At 39.9% G+C, this 17,955-nt stretch overlaps 1 protein-coding gene across 2 annotated transcripts; it reads left to right on the top strand.

The window, feature by feature from the left end:
- Positions 1-1,049: 1,049 nt before the first annotated feature.
- On the top strand, positions 1,050-16,339 carry LOC130221996 (membrane-spanning 4-domains subfamily A member 4A-like). Of its 2 annotated transcripts, none has more exons than XM_056454597.1 (7): positions 1,050-1,130; positions 8,444-8,648; positions 8,753-8,863; positions 13,648-13,716; positions 14,629-14,763; positions 15,678-15,791; positions 16,070-16,339. In XM_056454597.1, the coding sequence occupies exons 2-7, from the start codon at positions 8,469-8,471 to the stop codon at positions 16,211-16,213; spliced, it is 753 nt and encodes a 250-aa protein (XP_056310572.1). In that variant the 5' UTR covers positions 1,050-1,130; positions 8,444-8,468; the 3' UTR covers positions 16,214-16,339. The 2 variants fall into 2 exon arrangements, with proteins under 2 accessions (XP_056310572.1, XP_056310573.1); XM_056454598.1 differs by having other exon boundaries at positions 1,076-1,138.
- The last annotated feature ends 1,616 nt before the right edge of the window (positions 16,340-17,955 follow it).

Here is a 17,955-nt window from a genome sequence, read left to right as displayed (position 1 = left end):
AACCCCAAGACACTATCAGGCTAGCAAATCAAGTGGCCGACCGCTGGACCCAGACAGGATCACCACTGACTTTCTGGCAATCTTCATTCAAGACATTTTTTGATTTTGGAAGAATTTGGGTTTTAAAAATGATTTGTATGATTAGGAAAAAGAAAAAGCCATACTATCAGGTCTGTGGGTGCGATGATCTGGACATTCTCAGATGTAAAAATGAAGATGGTCAATCTTGATTGTGGTCATAGGTTGCACGATTGGACTGGGCGTGCACTCCCTTCAGTGACGAGCGAGCAACAGGTCTTTATCGAGGTAAGTTAACTATTGTATTATATATTACCATCCACATTACATCTAATAATGTAACGACTTCTAGTATTAAACTCACTGTAGTCAATGATATTGATAATGCTCTCGAATAACTAACATTAACTGTCAGCCATCAGTAGTGTTTAGCTGCAAAGGGCAACGCCAGGTGTACAGTAGGGCTACGTTCGAAACTGCATACTTCCATATTATACAGTACGCTAAAACCAGCGAGCCGAGTAGTATGTCTGAATTCACACAATTTTAAAATCAGTATGCGAGAAGTACCCGGATGACCTACTACTTCCGGCAAAATTCTGAAGTGCGCATCCCATGCACGCTGCGCTATCCCATGATGCACTGCGAGTGAATTCATTAATGGGAGTGAAGCGACACAACTGACGCAGGTAGGTCACGTGACCCTGACAAAATGGTGGATGTAGTACGTTTGAATTCCATTCATACTTTTCACATTCATACTTCACACATTCATAACGTGCTTTTCTAATGACAGAGTAGTACGTTTAAATTCACATGCAGTACCTACTGAGTAGTAGGCGGTTTATATACATTATTATCGGCAACCCATTGATCTTCAGTTCGTTTGCACTCAAGAGTCTCTTTGACCTGGAGCATCATATTCATAGATATTCTCCACTGTTAGAAAATGTAGTAGTGTGAGAGCTTGAGGGAGAGGCTCTTTACCTGCTGGCCCCTCTGCAGCAAACTCCTCCTGCTTCCTGTTGCTTTCTGGGAAACACTGCACTGGTGTAAAGTTACAGCAGAAGAGAAAGTCTAAAAGCACACCTGAAGACGGGATTCTGCTTCTGGTAAGACAGTACGTTACATACTCAAAAATACTTTTATATCTGGGTTTTCTAAAGTAATAATAATGAATACGTTTCCTTTACTTGGTAACAAGTGGACCTTAAAGGGCTTTTAAAATGTAGGTGATGTAGATCATTTTAAACTGTGATTTTTCCATTGATTAAACACATGTGATCATTACGCCTCTGTTAATTAAAAAAGTTTCCGTATTTTGTGTTTTTGGTTGATTTCTGGTGGTGAATTGCATTATGGGATGTTGATCTCTGCTCTGACCTCTTTTGATGTTGAAAATTCAACTCTACAGTTTAACAAAGTGACTTTAGGCTATGTTCACACTGCAGGTCAATGTGGCCCGAATCTGATGTTTTTGCCCACATGTGAGTCAGATCTGTTTTGGTCATGGCAGTGTGAACAGCCCAAACCACATGGCATCTGATCTTTTCAATTCTGATTTGTGCCACTTTCATACGTGGTGTTAAATCTGATACAAATCTGATGTTCTGCAATCAGACCGCAGTGTGAACGGGTATGCAGGAATTCATGTGACTTTTACATCATCTTTGATAGACACACGTCAGTATTCTGTACTGGTTTGTGCTTTGGGGTGCCTCAGTGATTAGTACTGTCACCTCACAGATGTAAGCTATTTACAGTTGCAAATTGGCAGATTCATCACTTTTTCACAGCAACAAAACATGCCCATACCAAATAAAGATCCTTATTACTTGGTGTCAGTGTCATTGTGAGCGTTATTGATTTTAATATCTGTGTAGCAGAACAGTATATAACCAAAATTAATCAATAAAATAAATATAATTTACGTGTCATCAACGGGATTCGAACTCGTGTAGTCAAAAGGTTAAGCACACGCACCAATCAATATATCTAACTGAGCTACTCAAAACTACACACAAAGAAGTCCGAATATTACTTGAAAATCGCAACATTTGAATGTACTATCTTGGTCGCATCTGTACCAAGGCACAATGTACATGATTTGGCTACTTGTGGTAAAACTACAAAAAGTAACAACAGTCAGTCTTTGGTAGCTCAGTTAGACAGGTAGGTTGTCTTATGACGTGTCTCTTTTCTTTGCGATTTCGAATCCCATGTACGAGTTTTGTTTATCTAGCCTGATTTTTTTAACTCTGTTTAAAATAAAATAGAGGAAGACTGCGATTTATAACGTAAGGCTGTCTAGCGGAACATCGTTGTCATTTAGAGCTATTCTGAGAAAATATCAGCTCGTGTGACTTTGTCGGCACAGGTTAACACGAGTCAATGGGACTCTATTATATTCTGATTGCATAATATTCTAATATTCTGTTGCATAATATTATATATTAAATATATCTTAGACATAATATGTTGCGTAATAATATCGTCATTGTATTCAGTTTTTGTTAAATCTTTATGTACGTTACATGTGGAGAGGCTTAAAAGATTTCACTAATTACAAGACACCGTCCCCCAGTATCGACAGCAATAAACATATTGCAAACGAGCTGAATATGTTCTACTGTAGGTTTGACACCTATGACCAGACACCTCACACCCGCCCGGACCATCTCCCTACACAGCCATCAACACCACATCAACACAGCCCGGACCATCGCCCTACACGGCCATCAATACCACATCAACACAGCCTGGACCATCGCCCTACACAGCCATCAACACCACATCAACACAGCCCGGACCGTCTCCCTACACAGCAATCAACACCACATCAACACAGCCCGGACCATCTCCCTACACAGCCATCAACACCTCCAGCCATCTTCCTCTCCCCCCCTGCTCTTCAGATCAGTGAGGATAATGTGCGTCAGATGTTCAGTAAACAGAAGAGAAGGAAAGCACCAGGGCCAGATGGTGTCTCACCAGCCTGTCTGAGAACCTGCGCTGACCAGCTGGCTCCCATTTTCTCCCATATCTTCAATAGATCACTGGAACAGCGCAAAGTTCCATCCTGCTTTAAGCGCTCCACCATCATCCCAATCCCAAAGAAGCCAAAGATCACAGGACTCAATGACTACAGACCTGTGGCCTTAACATCTGTGGCCATGAAGTCATTCGAAAGACTAGTGCTAGCATATCTGAAGGACATCACTGGACCGCTGCTGGACCCCCTGCAGTTTGCCTATTGAGCAAACCGGTCTGTGGATGATGCAGTCAACATGGGACTGCATTATACCCTACAACATCTGGACAAACCAGGGAACTACGCAAGGATTCTGTTTGTGGACTTCAGTTCTGCCTTTAACACCATCGTCCCATCACTGCTTGAGTACAAACTGGCCCAGCTCTCTGTTCCTAGCTCTGTCTGTCAATGGATCACCAGCTTTCTGACAGATAGACAGCAGCTAGTCAGAATGGGCAAAATCACATCCGACAGCCGCACCATCAGCACTGGTGCCCCCCAGGGATGTGTTCTTTCTCCACTGCTCTTCTCCCTGTACACCAACGACTGCACTGCAAAAGACCCCTCCATCAAACTCATTAAGTTTGCAGACGACACTACTGTTATTGGCCTCATCCAGAACGGTGACGAGTCTGCATACAGACAGGAGGTGGAGCGGCTGGCGTTATGGTGCAGATACAACAACCTGGAGCTGAACACGCTCAAAACAGTGGAGATGATAGTGGACTTCAGGAGAAACCCCCCTGCACTCCCCCCACTCACCATCATGAACAGCACTGTGGCTGCAGTAGAGTCATTCAGGTTCCTGGGCACCACCATCTCTCAGGATCTGAAGTGGGACATTCATATAGACTCTATTGTGAAGAAAGCCCAGCAGAGACTGTACTTCCTTCGTCAGCTGAGGAAGTTCAACCTGCCACAGGAGCTGCTCGTACAGTTCTACTCAGCTGTCATCCAATCCATCCTCTGCACTTCAATCACCGTCTGGTTCGGCTCAGCTGCCAAAACTGACCTCCGTAGACTACAGCGAATAGTCCGGACTGCTGAACGAATCACTGGCACAACCCTTCCTACACTTCAAGAACTGTACTCTTCCAGAGTGAGTAAAAGGGCTCGCAAAATCACTCTGGACCCCTCACACCCAGCACACTACCTGTTCGAACTGTTACCGTCTGGTCGGCGCTTCAGAGCACCGATTACAAAAACAGCCAGACACAGGAAAAGTTTCTTTCCTCAGGCTGTCTACCTTATGAACAGTTAAATATTCCCCTACTGTGCAATAAATATGTGCAATACTTTCTCATACGCATTTGTACACAGCACCTTATATCAATATTCAATGCAATACTTTCTACATTCGCACTTGTACACAGCACCTTATAACCTGTATATTTATAACAATCTGTACATACAACTCAACATCCAGGTTTCTTCACTAACTGCATCTGTTTAATGTTCATCATTTTTTATTATTATTATTTTATTTTCTCAGATTATTTTGTGTTGTCACTTGTCACTTTATGTACACTGGAAGCTTCTGTAGCCAAAACAAATTCCTTGTGTGTGTGAAGCACACTTGGCAATAAAACCGATTCTGATTCTGATGTGTAAGCATGGGTCACGAGTTAACACGACTCCTAAGGCACAGGTACACAAGTCTACAACTATGAAAAAACATGGTTTGAGCATCTGATGAAACATGGTTTTGTCATTCAGAGCTACTCTATCAGTGGGAGAGTTTGTAGAAACACGTTAACGCGAGTACATGTAACAACATGTTAAGATCGATGGAAACATGTCAACACGGGTCCACAACCACAGCAAAGCATATTTTGACTGATAAAGATATTAAAACAGACTGCTTTTGTGTAGCTCAGTTAGATAAGTTCATTGTTGCGTATGTTGAACCTTTTGACTACACAAGTTCGAATCCCGTTGATGACATGTAAATTAAAATTTTTTATTATATACTGTTCTGCTACACAGATATTAAAATCAATAATGCTCACAATAACACTAAGTAATAAGAAGCTTTATTTGGTATGGGCATGTTTTGTTGCTGTGAAAAAGTGACGACTCTGCAAAAGAAAATAGCTTACATCTGGAAAGGGACACCAGTTAACAAGGTCACTAGTTAAACCGTAACACCGGCTAGATCAATTGGCATTTCTGTGTGGAGTTTGCATGTTCTCCCCGTGTTGGCGTGGGTTTCCTCCAGGTGCTTCAGTTTCCCCCACTGTCCAAACACACGTGCTAAGGAATCCCTCTCTACCTTTACATTCACAGCAAGTTGTAAGGTGCAAAACCAGTTTGACCGGCTTTCTGGTGATCTGCAGTAACATTAAGGCCTGGGGAGGGTTTTTGTTTTGTTTGTGAGCAAGAACATTTTTTCAGAGGAAGACATTGAATTCTTGGCAGCTGTACATCTTTTTTTATTTGGTTTGGAAATTTCAACAGTCTGTTTAGAATATTTCCCCAGTACAAAGTTATTAAGAGAAGACGTTCTCAGCCAAAAGTAACCACAAGCAATGACAAAATGGTCCTGCAGTCAGGTTTAATTTTTTGAAAGTACACCATACATGAAACTACAGTCGTGTCGTGACATGTTAGCCCTCCAATATTCCAGTGTATCCACTCTGCTTCTCAACCATGACTAATAGAACTTTAAACAGTCTATTTATGTAGTTGTTGCATGTAATATCTGTTAGTTCCTCAAAGCAGAACTTATCTATGGCAGCAATTAAATCAGCCTTCGCATTTGCTTTGCTTTTTTCTATTGAAGTCTTTAATGGCCACACCATCTCAATTGGATTCATATCAGGCGGTTGTGCTGGAGTCTTCACCCAGGTAATACCCTCCACGGCAATGAGTTTACTTGCAGCCGTGTGCTTTGGGTCATTGTCTTGGAAAAGTTGGTGGTATACTCCAAAGGTCTCCCTGATGTATAGGCCAGCGGGGTCTTTAATGATAGTCTTCGAAGAAAGACCCGTCCATTATTCATTCATTCATTTTCTTTTCAGCTTAGTCCCTTTATTAGACTGTGTCAGACCAGTTTTCAGAGTTTAAGTTTAGTTTAGTTCAGTGTGGTTTAATTTTCACTGCTGAAAGTCCAAATACTGAAGAGCAAAGCGTAGCTCCACAAGTCCCAAACCATGCAAGCCAGTGGCGACAGCGGCGAGAAACAAACTTCACCAATTGCCGAAAGTGAAGAGAAAAAAAAGAATCCGGGCTCAGTTGTGCACGACCATTTCTCCTCTGGCCAATCTTCTGGACGTCCTTCATGGAGAAGCTGAAGGTGGGAGAGGTCACCGGCTGGTGTACAGGCTGACCCTTCAGGATCAATGCGAAGAGTCGTCTGTCACTGGGGTCTTACAGGAATCAGTCTTTCCACTCCTTCATGACCACCACAGCATCTGCTCAGGATACGGCCTGGTCCAGGATTATGGAAACCTTGGGAATAATAAAAACAGACTAACATGAGCACAGATGCTGTTCAAACTATAATGTCTTTTGGGAAGTGTTCCTGGCTCCGAGTTGCCCTAAATAATGCAGACTAACAATCCTTTAAAGGATTTGGATTTCAACAGCATGTGTGTTTATGTGTATGCTAATGCAGAGAGATGTGTCTTTAATCTAGTTTTAACCTGACAGAGTGTTTCTGCTTCCTGAACTGTGCTAGGAAGGCTGTTCCAGAGTTTAGGTGTCAGATATGAGAAAGATCTACCGCTTACAGTCGATGCTGATATTCTGGGAATAATCAATTGTCCAGAATTAATTAAGCATAGAGGACTTGAGGGGCTATAATACACCAGGAGCTACCGGGGAACTCAGCCGTTCAGGGCTTTGTAGGTAGTCAATAAAATGTTTAAATTTATACGATATTTAATAGGGAGCCAATGCAATGATGAAAGAACAGGAGTAATATGATCATGTTTCTGTTCTAGAAAGCACTCTAGCAGCTGCATTTTGAACCAGAATAGTTTGTTAATTAGGCCAACAGGGCAACCACCTAGTAACGCATTACAATAGGCCTTTTTCATGGACGGTCGAACACACATCCAGTAAAGCGATAGTTGCAAATCCATACTTCCAGCCTGAGCAATGGAGTCAGATACGCTATAGTTTCCACTTCCTCTTTGAAAACTGCCACATTTACCATTTACAGTGGATGTTTATTGTCTTGTGGACCGACATTCTATCGCTCCACACACTAAACTTAACGATTCATACGTTAGCATGGTTTAGGAAAGGCTATTTACATTTGTGTGAAATATACCTTTATCATAGCGTATTCTCTTAGTTTTAAACTGTTGAGAGATACAGGGGAGCTAACGTATATAATAATAAATGTTTAAATACATGTATAATATATAAATGTATAATAAATATGCGACGTAATAAATATTTGATGAGACGGAACCTGAACCTTTAGTATTTTCTTTAAAACTGTTTTAGTTTCTGTTTCACTTTGACTTTCATTAGTACTCCTTGTGTGTATTGCCTCTTGTTGCTGAATCTCTGAATGCCTCCTCAATTGTAAGTCGCTTTGGACAAAAACGTCTGCTAAATAACTTATTGTAATGTAATGATTTGTTTAATCGAGTCGTTTGACCAGAATGAGCACTGACAGGCTTTCCAGACTACTCTTACAAGTGACAAGCTTTATGTTCTGTTGTCGCCACCTATTGGCTTAACAATGTAATTATCACAACCTTCATTTGGAGCGTCAAATTTCTTTTAAACGTTGATTTTAATCTGTACCATAATCGTCAGTGTTTATATCTGAGCCATAAAATGTTATTCCAGTACTTCTGTGACTATATGATTGTTTGTACCTCAGAAGTTATCATTCAAAGACTAAAGAACGAAGCTCTTAGAGAATGCTGAGATCGAAACATTAATAAACGAATACAAATCAGACGATTGTCATTCATTGTCTTTTTCACTTGTGATACCTTGTTTGATTGACAATGCGATGTATATCATAGTTAAAAAAAGTACAAATTATTTAAAGTTTTTTTTTTCATTAATCTTTGTTGTATTTTGAGGTTAATTTGATTGAATATTTAAAAATCAGTGGATTTCCAATGCACATACTTGGTTAAATTGCTACTTTTTTACTGTCATTCAGAGTGCTTTTGGTGATCAATGCATTGTCCGTTTAGTTAAAGATAAGCAGCACCACAAAAATAGACCTGGCACCGTAACAATGTGGTGTGAAACTTGTGTCCGGATATACTTTAAATAAAAAAAACCCATTCCTGAGTGCTGCAGCTCATGTTTTCAGATGTAAAGACACATTCTGTCAAAGATAAGCTGAAGACAAAAGCTTTACCAGTGTCTATATTGTACTGATAATGGTATCCTCTTTTACTTCATTATGATTTTGCACAGGTTGATTTTATACTCTGAAACTGAAATGTCGACTGTCGGAGCCATGAATCCTTCAACGATTGTCATCCAGCTTCAGCCACTGACACAAACAGCAACTGTGACTGGGACCAGTTCTTCTGTGCCTGTTCACATACAGCATGTAGCAGGAGTTTCACCTCTTCAAAGAATTCAGCTCTTTCTGAGAGGCCAACCGAAAGCCCTTGGGGTGAGATATTTTCCTTAAACCCAGATAACACACAGCATGTTAATCTGTTTTACTTCATGAAATACTCTCGTCCTTCTTACACGCTTCTCTCTTATTCCTCACAGACTGTCCAGATAATGATCGGTGTGTTGACCTTGTTGTTTGGAGTCATGTGTACAGGTTATGAACATTTTTTCTTCATCAACACTGGTGCTTCTTACTGGGGATCTCTAATTGTAAGAAACAATTTTACAGTTTAACATGTTGTCCTTGATAACACAAGCTACGGTGGGTGATCAACCAGAATACATCTTACTGTCACATTTACAGCAACTAAAAGAACATGAAAATGCTTTGTGCACATGTTGACTAGGTATCACGTATTGCCGTTAGAGGCAGCACTGCAGCACACAAACAGACTCCCTGATCTGATATGGAATTATTTTAATATCCTGATATTATGAATTATTTACATTATTTTGGCACACAGAAGTGTTCCTGGAGGTTCATTTGACTACAGTTGAACCACTGAAGTGACATTTGATGATGTTTTTGTTCCTTTTCTGAACTTTAAATGTCTCTGGATCATCACGGTCTATGGAGGATGAGGGAGTTCTCAGGTTAAAGTGGGGCATGTCCATCCAGGACCTGTGTGGGCCTCATGAGACAACGTTTTGCTGTTGAACAAACTCTTAAAGGCCTTGAGCTGGCAGCCTGCTCTGGGCCTGAATGGGCAAGCCCAAATGTGGCCTTCATAGCATTAATGTGGGCTGTTCGCTAATGTGGCCTACTCACACCGAGCCCATAGTGAGAAACCAAATAGACAGAGCTCTGAGACCGAAAACACCATGCTGCAAACAAGACACACACCAGGACGAGAGTCACCATCCTGAGCACAGCCAAGATGGCGTTTGTACAAAAGACAAGCACAGAAAATGACAGGAAAGGAGTGATCGAGCTGAGAAAACTCGAGCTGAGCACAACATACAAGACAAGACAGGACTAGTGTCTGAACTCTGCCACCAAAACAAGAATTGACAAGACCGAAGTGGCAGATTCCTGACAGGTTTGAGATCACTTGTTAGTAGCTATGACGTTTGATTGGTTCTCATGTGTTATAGCAAGGTTCTTGCCAGTTATCTAATGTAGTTAGTGTGTTTATATCCCCGCAGTTTGCATTAGCTCTTTGTCAATTATTGTTTGTGCTGAAAGGTTTCTTTGAGGATTTTCTCCAACAAACCACTGTGATTGGACCCATCAGCTCACTTTATGCTGTGGCCAGTGTGTCTGATAGGTCTAGTGTATAACTAAGAAGTATGCAAATGCGTTTAGCGGTTGAGGAAGTGCTTCATGTGTGTCACATTACCAGCTCGTTCCTGCTCACCCAATCATCGCTTTCCCTCACAAACCACTCCATCCAATCCCGTGAACTCTTACCAGCCATCTAATTGATTGCACCTGTTCCCCATCACCCAAGGACTGGTTGTCCTCATCTACACTTCTGCGTGTACACTTCTTCTTCCTCCATGGTTGTTCCTTATGAGTCTTCGAGTTCTTCACACTGATCAAGGGAAGTGATTATTCTTATCTGGTGTTTACTAGAAGATCTGTTATCTACTAGATCAGGGGTCACCAAACTTGTTCCTGGAGGGCCGGTGTCCTGCAGATTTTAGCTCCAACCCTAATCAAACACACCTGAACAAGCTAATCAAGGTCTTACTAGGTATATTTGAAACACCCAGGCAGCTGTGTATAGGCAAGTTGGAGCTAAACCCTGCAGGGACACCGGCCCACCTGGACCGAGATTGGTGACCCCTGTACTAGATGAACTGTGTCTGTATACTCACCAGCTGATGTTCCTTCGAGGGAACTACCAGTGAGATCGATAACATCAGATGTTTACATTGACTGTGCTGTTAAAGAACACCGCTACAGCTTTAATATCATCCCTTTGATTCCTCACTTTGATTAGTGGCTTTGTTTTGAATAAAACTGAAAAGATAACCATCCTTGTCTACCAGTGTGACAATGTGGCAGTAAAATGCTCATTCTGGTTGAGTACCATGTATAGAGGTGGGTAGAGTATCCAAAATCTATACTCAAGTAAAAGTACAATACTTGCGGAAATTTTGACTCAAGTAAAAGTAACAATCTTAAAAGTTAAAGTAAGAGTAAAAAAAAAGTACCCGATGAGAAAATTACTCAAGTAAATATGTACTATATATATATATGTCAAAATTATTCGCCCTCCTGTGTTTTTTTTTTTTCACAGTATTTCCTATAATATTTTTTCCTTCTGGAGAAAGTCTTTGTTTTATTTCAGCTAAAGCAGTTTTTAATCCTTTTAAACCCGTTTTAAGGTCAATATTATTAGACCCCTTAAGCAATATATATATTTGATTGTCTGCAGAACAAACCATCATTAATGACTTGCCTAATTACCGTAACTTTAACCTGGTTAAGCCTTTAAATGTCACTTTAAGCTGAATACTAGTGTCTTGAAATATATCTAGTAAAATGTTACTGTCATCATGGCAAGCATAAATGAAATCAGTTATTAGAAATGAGTTATTAAAACTAGTATGTTTAGAAATGTGCTGAAAAATCTTTGTTAAACAGATATTGGGGAGAAATATACAGGGGGCTAATTAATTATTAATCATACATATACAGTTGAATTATTAGCCCCCTGTTTATTTTTTTCTCTAATTTCTGTTTTATGGAGAGCAGATTTCTCCAACACATTTCTAAACATGATAGTTTTAATAACTCATTGCTAATAACGGATTTATTTTATCTTTGCCATGATGACCGTTAATAATTTTGCTAGATATATTTCAAGACTCTTGTATACAGTGTAAAGTGACATTTAAAGGCTTAACTAGGTTAATTAGGTTAACTAGAAGAGTTAGGGTAATTAGGCAAGTTATTGTATAACAGCCTGATCTCACGAGAAAACGTAAGTATTTTACGTTTTGACAGTTTAGTGGCTAATTCGTACGAATTCATACGAGTTCAGTCGTACGAAATTGTACGATTTTAAAAAGGAGGCGTGGCACCTAACCCCACCCCTAAACCCAACCGTCATTGGCGGATGAGCAAATCGTACTAAATTGTATGAATTAGATCGTACGAATTAGCCACTAAATCAAAAAGTTACGAATTGCCGTGAGATTGTGTTGTGTAAAATGATAGTTTGTTCTGTATACTATCGAGAAAAAAATATATATCTTTAAAGGGGCTAATAATTTTGTGCTTAAAATGGTTTATAAAAAATTTAAATGAGCATTTTCTAGCTGAAATAAAACAAATGAGACTTTCTCCAGAAGAAAAAATAATACCAGACATCCTTGCTCCGTTAAACATCATTTGAATATTAAAAAAAGAAATTCAAAGGAGGGCTAATAATTCTGTCTTAAACTATATATATATAAACCATTTTATGTTAAAAATAACATTTAAATGTTATATTTTTAATTATTAACTGTCTGAAGGACTAAAGCTACGGTCACAATGAGCTTTGTGTGTGCGAAATTCTGTCGTACGGCGCTGTGAAAAGGGGCGGGATTAAATAAGATGATTAGATATTAATAAAGCCAGCGATTGCTCCATGTTTTAAATTTCAGTCTAGAGAGGTCGTGTTTTGATCCTCGATTGGTCTCACGCAGTCAAGTGATGCGATTTCGCAGGTTAGAGTTCACCAAGCTTGAACTTTGCACTGCAGCAACATGCGAAACTAGACGCATGACCTTGCGTTTCCGGTCTGACGCATTCGCGTGCGTATGAATGGAAGTCTATGGGAAGAAAAGTCAAGTGTGAGCGCAGCTTTATATGTACTGGGATAATCAGTTATTCAAATAAACAGCTACTTGGTTATCCCATAGCAGGCCCGTAGCCAGCCTGGAATTAGGGGTGGTTCTTTTTCTCAAAATGTGGAACTTTTTGCAGTTGTTCACCTCATTTACAATGTATGAGATTTTGGATTTTGGGTGGATCTTTCGAACCACCCGAACTCTCCTGGCTACGGGCCTGCATAGTTGCCATTACTAAGATTCAAATTGGTATAATTTGGATGCTTACTGCTACTTGTTTCAGGTTGGAGCTGGAAATCATGTATATGCTGCGACGTCAGTTCAATGTACAGCGTGCATCGCATTATCAAACTATTCTTGTGGACATCTTGGAGTGAAAACAGACTGAACTTGAGGCCGGGTGACCTCGTCCGATAAACTCACAGACAGCATGACCGTCCTTCTGGGAACCCCAGATGGCCATAGCGTGACCGGAGTATAACTCGCACGTCTTGTTAACCTTTCCTGCTCTGCCTCTTTGTGGTGTTGGAGATAGCAGGGGAGATTCACTTATTACTCCAGGGCCGAAGAATATTAGTTTCGGGGTTAACTCCCTTCTCTTTTCGTTGCAGCCGGTGACCGTTGTGGCTGAACGAGGACTCGTATATCTCTAATCTAACTAAATCAGTCACCAAAGAGGAAACAGCACTCAAAGCAGTCTCATTGTGAAAAGAATAGCGCTCCTCTTTTCTGTCTCTCCCTGTCCGCTTCACACACCCACACCAAACTGCAGTCCCGCCCCTTAAAGGCCCACCCATTTTACAACACTCGACTTCAGCCATCATTCCAACACAGGCGTGTGCGCGCCCTAACCGAAAGCAGAAGATGCGTCTCTATTACGACCTCTCGCGACACAACCTCTCCAACGCAGTGCCTCGCGATATTTGTAAACAAAACATATTCATAATATTTATTATCATTTGACCGTAACAGAGGAACGCTGCGAAATGTAGCGAAGTAAGAGTAATAATTTTTCACTAGTGATTTACTTGAGTAAAAGTACACCTATTTAAATGTACTCAAAGTACACGTTACCCAATAATTTTACTCAAGTAAATGTAACGAAGTAAATGTAATTCGTTACTACCCACCTCTGACCATGTGTGTGTATATATGTATATATATTTTCCAACATAAGCTTTAAGCTTTGCTCTTCTCTCTGTTCTCAGTACATTGCTGCAGGCTCGCTCTCCATTGCTGCTGAAAACAAAATTAATTCACCAGCCGGTTTATGTTTGGTATGTACACAACACTTGTTCTTTTCATGGGTCTAAACACTCTGGGTGCTTGTAAAATGTGGTTTGTAAGGATTTGTGCATCATTTTTCCCCTGTGCTAATAGTGTTGAAAGCAGACTTTACAACTTTTGAAGATCTGAAACTCTAGAAAGAACCTGAATGTGACATTTTAATCGGACAAACTCTAGATAGTGTGGATTAATAGTAATTAAAGACTCAAACCTGAAAACTTTAAATCAAATGTCCAACTCTCTAACCACATTCGGCTACAGCTGCCCCGGTACACTAGCACAGTGTTTCATCTACAATAGACACGCACTGTTTGGGTTGCTAGTTTAAACTATACTTCTCCCAGTTAAACAGCCACTAACTCTCATGAACTTTAGAAGTTGGTGGATTGACGTGTTGTAAATCCAGCCGCACTAATTTTTGGTTTTATATGAAGACTCTGCATCATATCAGGTGAAAATACCACAACTGTATATATGTATAACAACAGCGCACCGCAGTGGTCTCACCCAAAACACACGCACCACTGCTTCAATAACAGCATTTAACTAAGATGGAAAATAAAGCATATACTAGACCAAATGAGAAAACATTCTGATAAGAGTGCTTTCCAACACTAATCTCCTGTGTGGAGTTGTGGCGTATTATAAACCTGATGCGGGAGCTGAAACAGTGTTTATCATAACTCATCACATTTACAAGCAAATGTTTAGTGATGAGACGTTCTACAGAGAGACTTTCCATGTAATTACTTATACACACGAGTCTTTGGTGCTTAGATCCTATATTGTATTCATTTGTCAATTCATTTTGATCAATTTCCATATAATATATCATCTGTTTAACCACAGTGTGTTAACACAACATGTTACAAAACCTTTCTATTTCTGTGCCTCTACTGCAGGTGAAAGCTTCCCTCGGGATGAACATTTTCAGTGCTATAGCTGCAGGCATTTCCATTATTGTATTTTCACTAAATTTGGCTTTAGCACCCATCTTCGGGTTCTGTGGACACCCTGATTATTTTTTTTCTGAAAGGGTAAGTGATCAACTCTTATATTGATATCATTATTGTATTAATGTTTTATTTTATAATTACAGTAAGATCACTGTGTGACTGGTAAACTTGTGAAAATCAAGCGTAATCTGCACTCATCTGTCCAATGCTGTGCAGAACTTCACAAGATATTACTGTTTCATTTACACTGGATACAAATATTGAAATTAAAGCTGCCATAGAATGCATTGATACACTGTTTAAATAGTTCTCTGATATCTACAAGGTATGTGGCTTAGGTACGTGCAAAATGTCTCCATAAATAAATGTATAGGTCCATTCACAACCAAAGAAACTGGCCCTTAAATGGAAAAGTCTGAATTAACTGACCTTATTCTTCAATGATGACTCTAATACATAGAATAAGTAAGCTGACCAAAGTTCTTACAGGGAGAAGACTTTATTGAAGACAAAGAATAGTGCAGTTCCTCAGTAGTGATGTTGACTTGTCGGTCTTCAAGTAACTTAACCCAAAGTTCTGTCTGTGATACAGTACTTTATACTAGCATCAAACAAACCATTCTGTGTTTACGAGGCTCAGCAGGACCCTCTTATCAGATATTTCAGCTGGTATTTTGCTAATACCCATTGAGATTATAATTTAGTTCACACCATTTAGTTCACACCTATCAGTTTGTGGGGGTTGAGGCACAGGTCACCCCATCATATCACAACAGAGTTTAATCAATGTAAATGCAACTGAACTAAAATGCACATAATCTTTCAAAGGTGTGCCATTTCCATGTACTGAAAACGCATGCCTAGGTATGTCCAGATTATTATTCTATGGCACCTTTAAACATCACTTAGTTTCATCAGTATACCTAAAGGACTACAGATTCTTGACTTCTCTTTGTTGTTGTTATCCTGTATGCTCATGTTGAATGTTCTCTCAGACTCTCCTCTCAGGAATCAGTGGTGTGTTGCTGGTGTTCGCCATACTTGAGTTCTTCATCTCCATCTGGCTATCTGCGTTTGCCTGTAAAGTCACCTGTTGCTGTCATCCTCAGGTGAGAAATGCATCAGATAAATTTAGGCATAAGTAATATAGCTACTTGTAAGGGTCGAAGTTCTGAGGTTTCACAAGAACCAACAAACCCAATTTTTGTCTTTAATTCTTTACCCTTAAATGTCCATAAACTTAAAGTCCATGTGAACCAGAAGTTGCTGCAGAATTTTATTTAAATATGATGACTTATTTAATCATTTCAAGGTTTTGATTAAATATTACAAAGAAATATAACAACAACCAATAACTTAAGCTGACCATGTACACTTTATCCTGCAGATTCCTGTGGTCAGCAACCCTTTAATTCAACACCCTCCTACAGAAATCCCCCAACAGTATATCCAATGCCCTCAAGAAATGCCCGAACCATACTTTCAACATCCTCCTGCAGAAGCTCCCCCAGCGTACGCTGAAGGCAAATAAATGTGAATCAACAGGACAAAACGGGGCAGAGCGGTGGGTCTGCTGCTTTGATGCTGTGAAGATTCTAGTTTCCTTGTGAATCTGATCTGAATAAAGCACATCATCAGATTATATGTAAAATTATTAGTCATCAACATGGATATCACTGTGTATTTACATGTGTATTTTTGTCAGTTTTGCTACTACCTATGTGTATTTTTAAAATGTTATTTGTTTGTAAAGACTGCAAAACTACACTTTGAGAATCACTAAATCCTATTTATCCTAAAAAAGCTAAGAAATCCTAAGAAAATCAAATCCTACCCTTTCTATCTATTGCCTTTCTATCAGCTGGAACTAGTCTGGCCATTCTCCTCTGACCTCTGGCATCAACAAGGCATTTGCGCCCACAGAACTGCCGCTCACTGGATATTTCCTCTTTGTCGGACCATTCTCTGTAAACTCTAGAGATGGTTGTGCGTGAAAATCCCAGTAGATCAGCAGTTTCTGAAATACTCAGAGCAGCCCGTCTGGCACCAACAACCATGCCACATTCAAAGTCTCTTAAATCCCCATTCTTCCCCATTCTGATGCTCACTTTGAACTGCAGCAGATCGTCTTGACCATGTCTACATGCCTAAATGCATTGAGTTGCTGCCATGTGATTGGCTGATTAGAAATGTTTTGTGACTTTATTATTCAAACAAACATATGAGATTTTTGACCAAAATTAGGTAAATTGTCATTAAAAAATAAAAGATAAAAAAAAACATTTAATTAAAACAAATGTCATTGATTAAAAAAAAACAGCACTGCAAAAAATGAATGAAAATGCCATTTTATGCAGTTAACACCAGATTTTTCATTGTGCGCTCATTCATTTCGCTTTCTGTTCCATCATTTTTGCGGATCTAAAATCTTTGCGAGTTGAAAACTGCAGCTCAGTGGGCAGTATCTTCCCTCCAGGATGAAAGATCTTATTCTATTGGTCAATCTTTATTGAGGTCATAGGTTGGCCACGCCCATTATGTTTTCATGTGATTGGACTGGCCGTGGGCTCACTTCAGTGACAAGAGCGAGCAACAGGTCTTTATCGAGGTAAGTTAACTGAAACTGTATAACTTGTATATTACCATCCACATTTCCCATCTGATAATGTAACGACTGCTAGTATTAAACTCACTGTAGTCTGTGATATTGATGAATACTCTAGAATAACTAACATTAACTGTCAGCCATCAGTAGTGTTTAGCTGCAAAGGGCAACGCAAGGCCAGTGTATTTTGGAAAATATACATTGATGTACCATTACCATGTCTGTAGATGATGGCCAGGTGTACAGTAGGGCTACGTCCGAAACTGCATACTTCCATATTATACAGTACGCTAAAACCAGCGAGCCGAGTAGTATGTCCGAATTCACAGAATTCAAAAATCAGTATGTTAGAAGTACCCGGATGACCTACTACTTCTGGCGAGATTCTAAAGTGCGCATCCCATGCACGCTGCGCTATCCCATGATGCACCGCGAGTGAATTCATGAATGGGAGTGAAGCGACGCAACTGACGTAGGTAGGTCACGTGACCCTGACAAAATGGTGGATGTAGTACGTTTGAATTCCATTCATACTTTTCACATTCATAACGTGCTTTTCTAATGACAGAGTAGCACGTTTAAATTCAAATGCAGTACCTACTGAGTAGTAGGCGGTTTCGGACGTAGCCTAGGTCTGCTAATAGACTGGTATACATTGTTATCAGCAA

The sequence above is a fragment of the Danio aesculapii genome, chromosome 4, assembly GCF_903798145.1.
Source record: "Danio aesculapii chromosome 4, fDanAes4.1, whole genome shotgun sequence".
Taxonomy (NCBI): Eukaryota; Metazoa; Chordata; class Actinopteri; order Cypriniformes; family Danionidae; genus Danio; species Danio aesculapii.
This window is presented reverse-complemented; position numbering and strand designations above follow the sequence as displayed.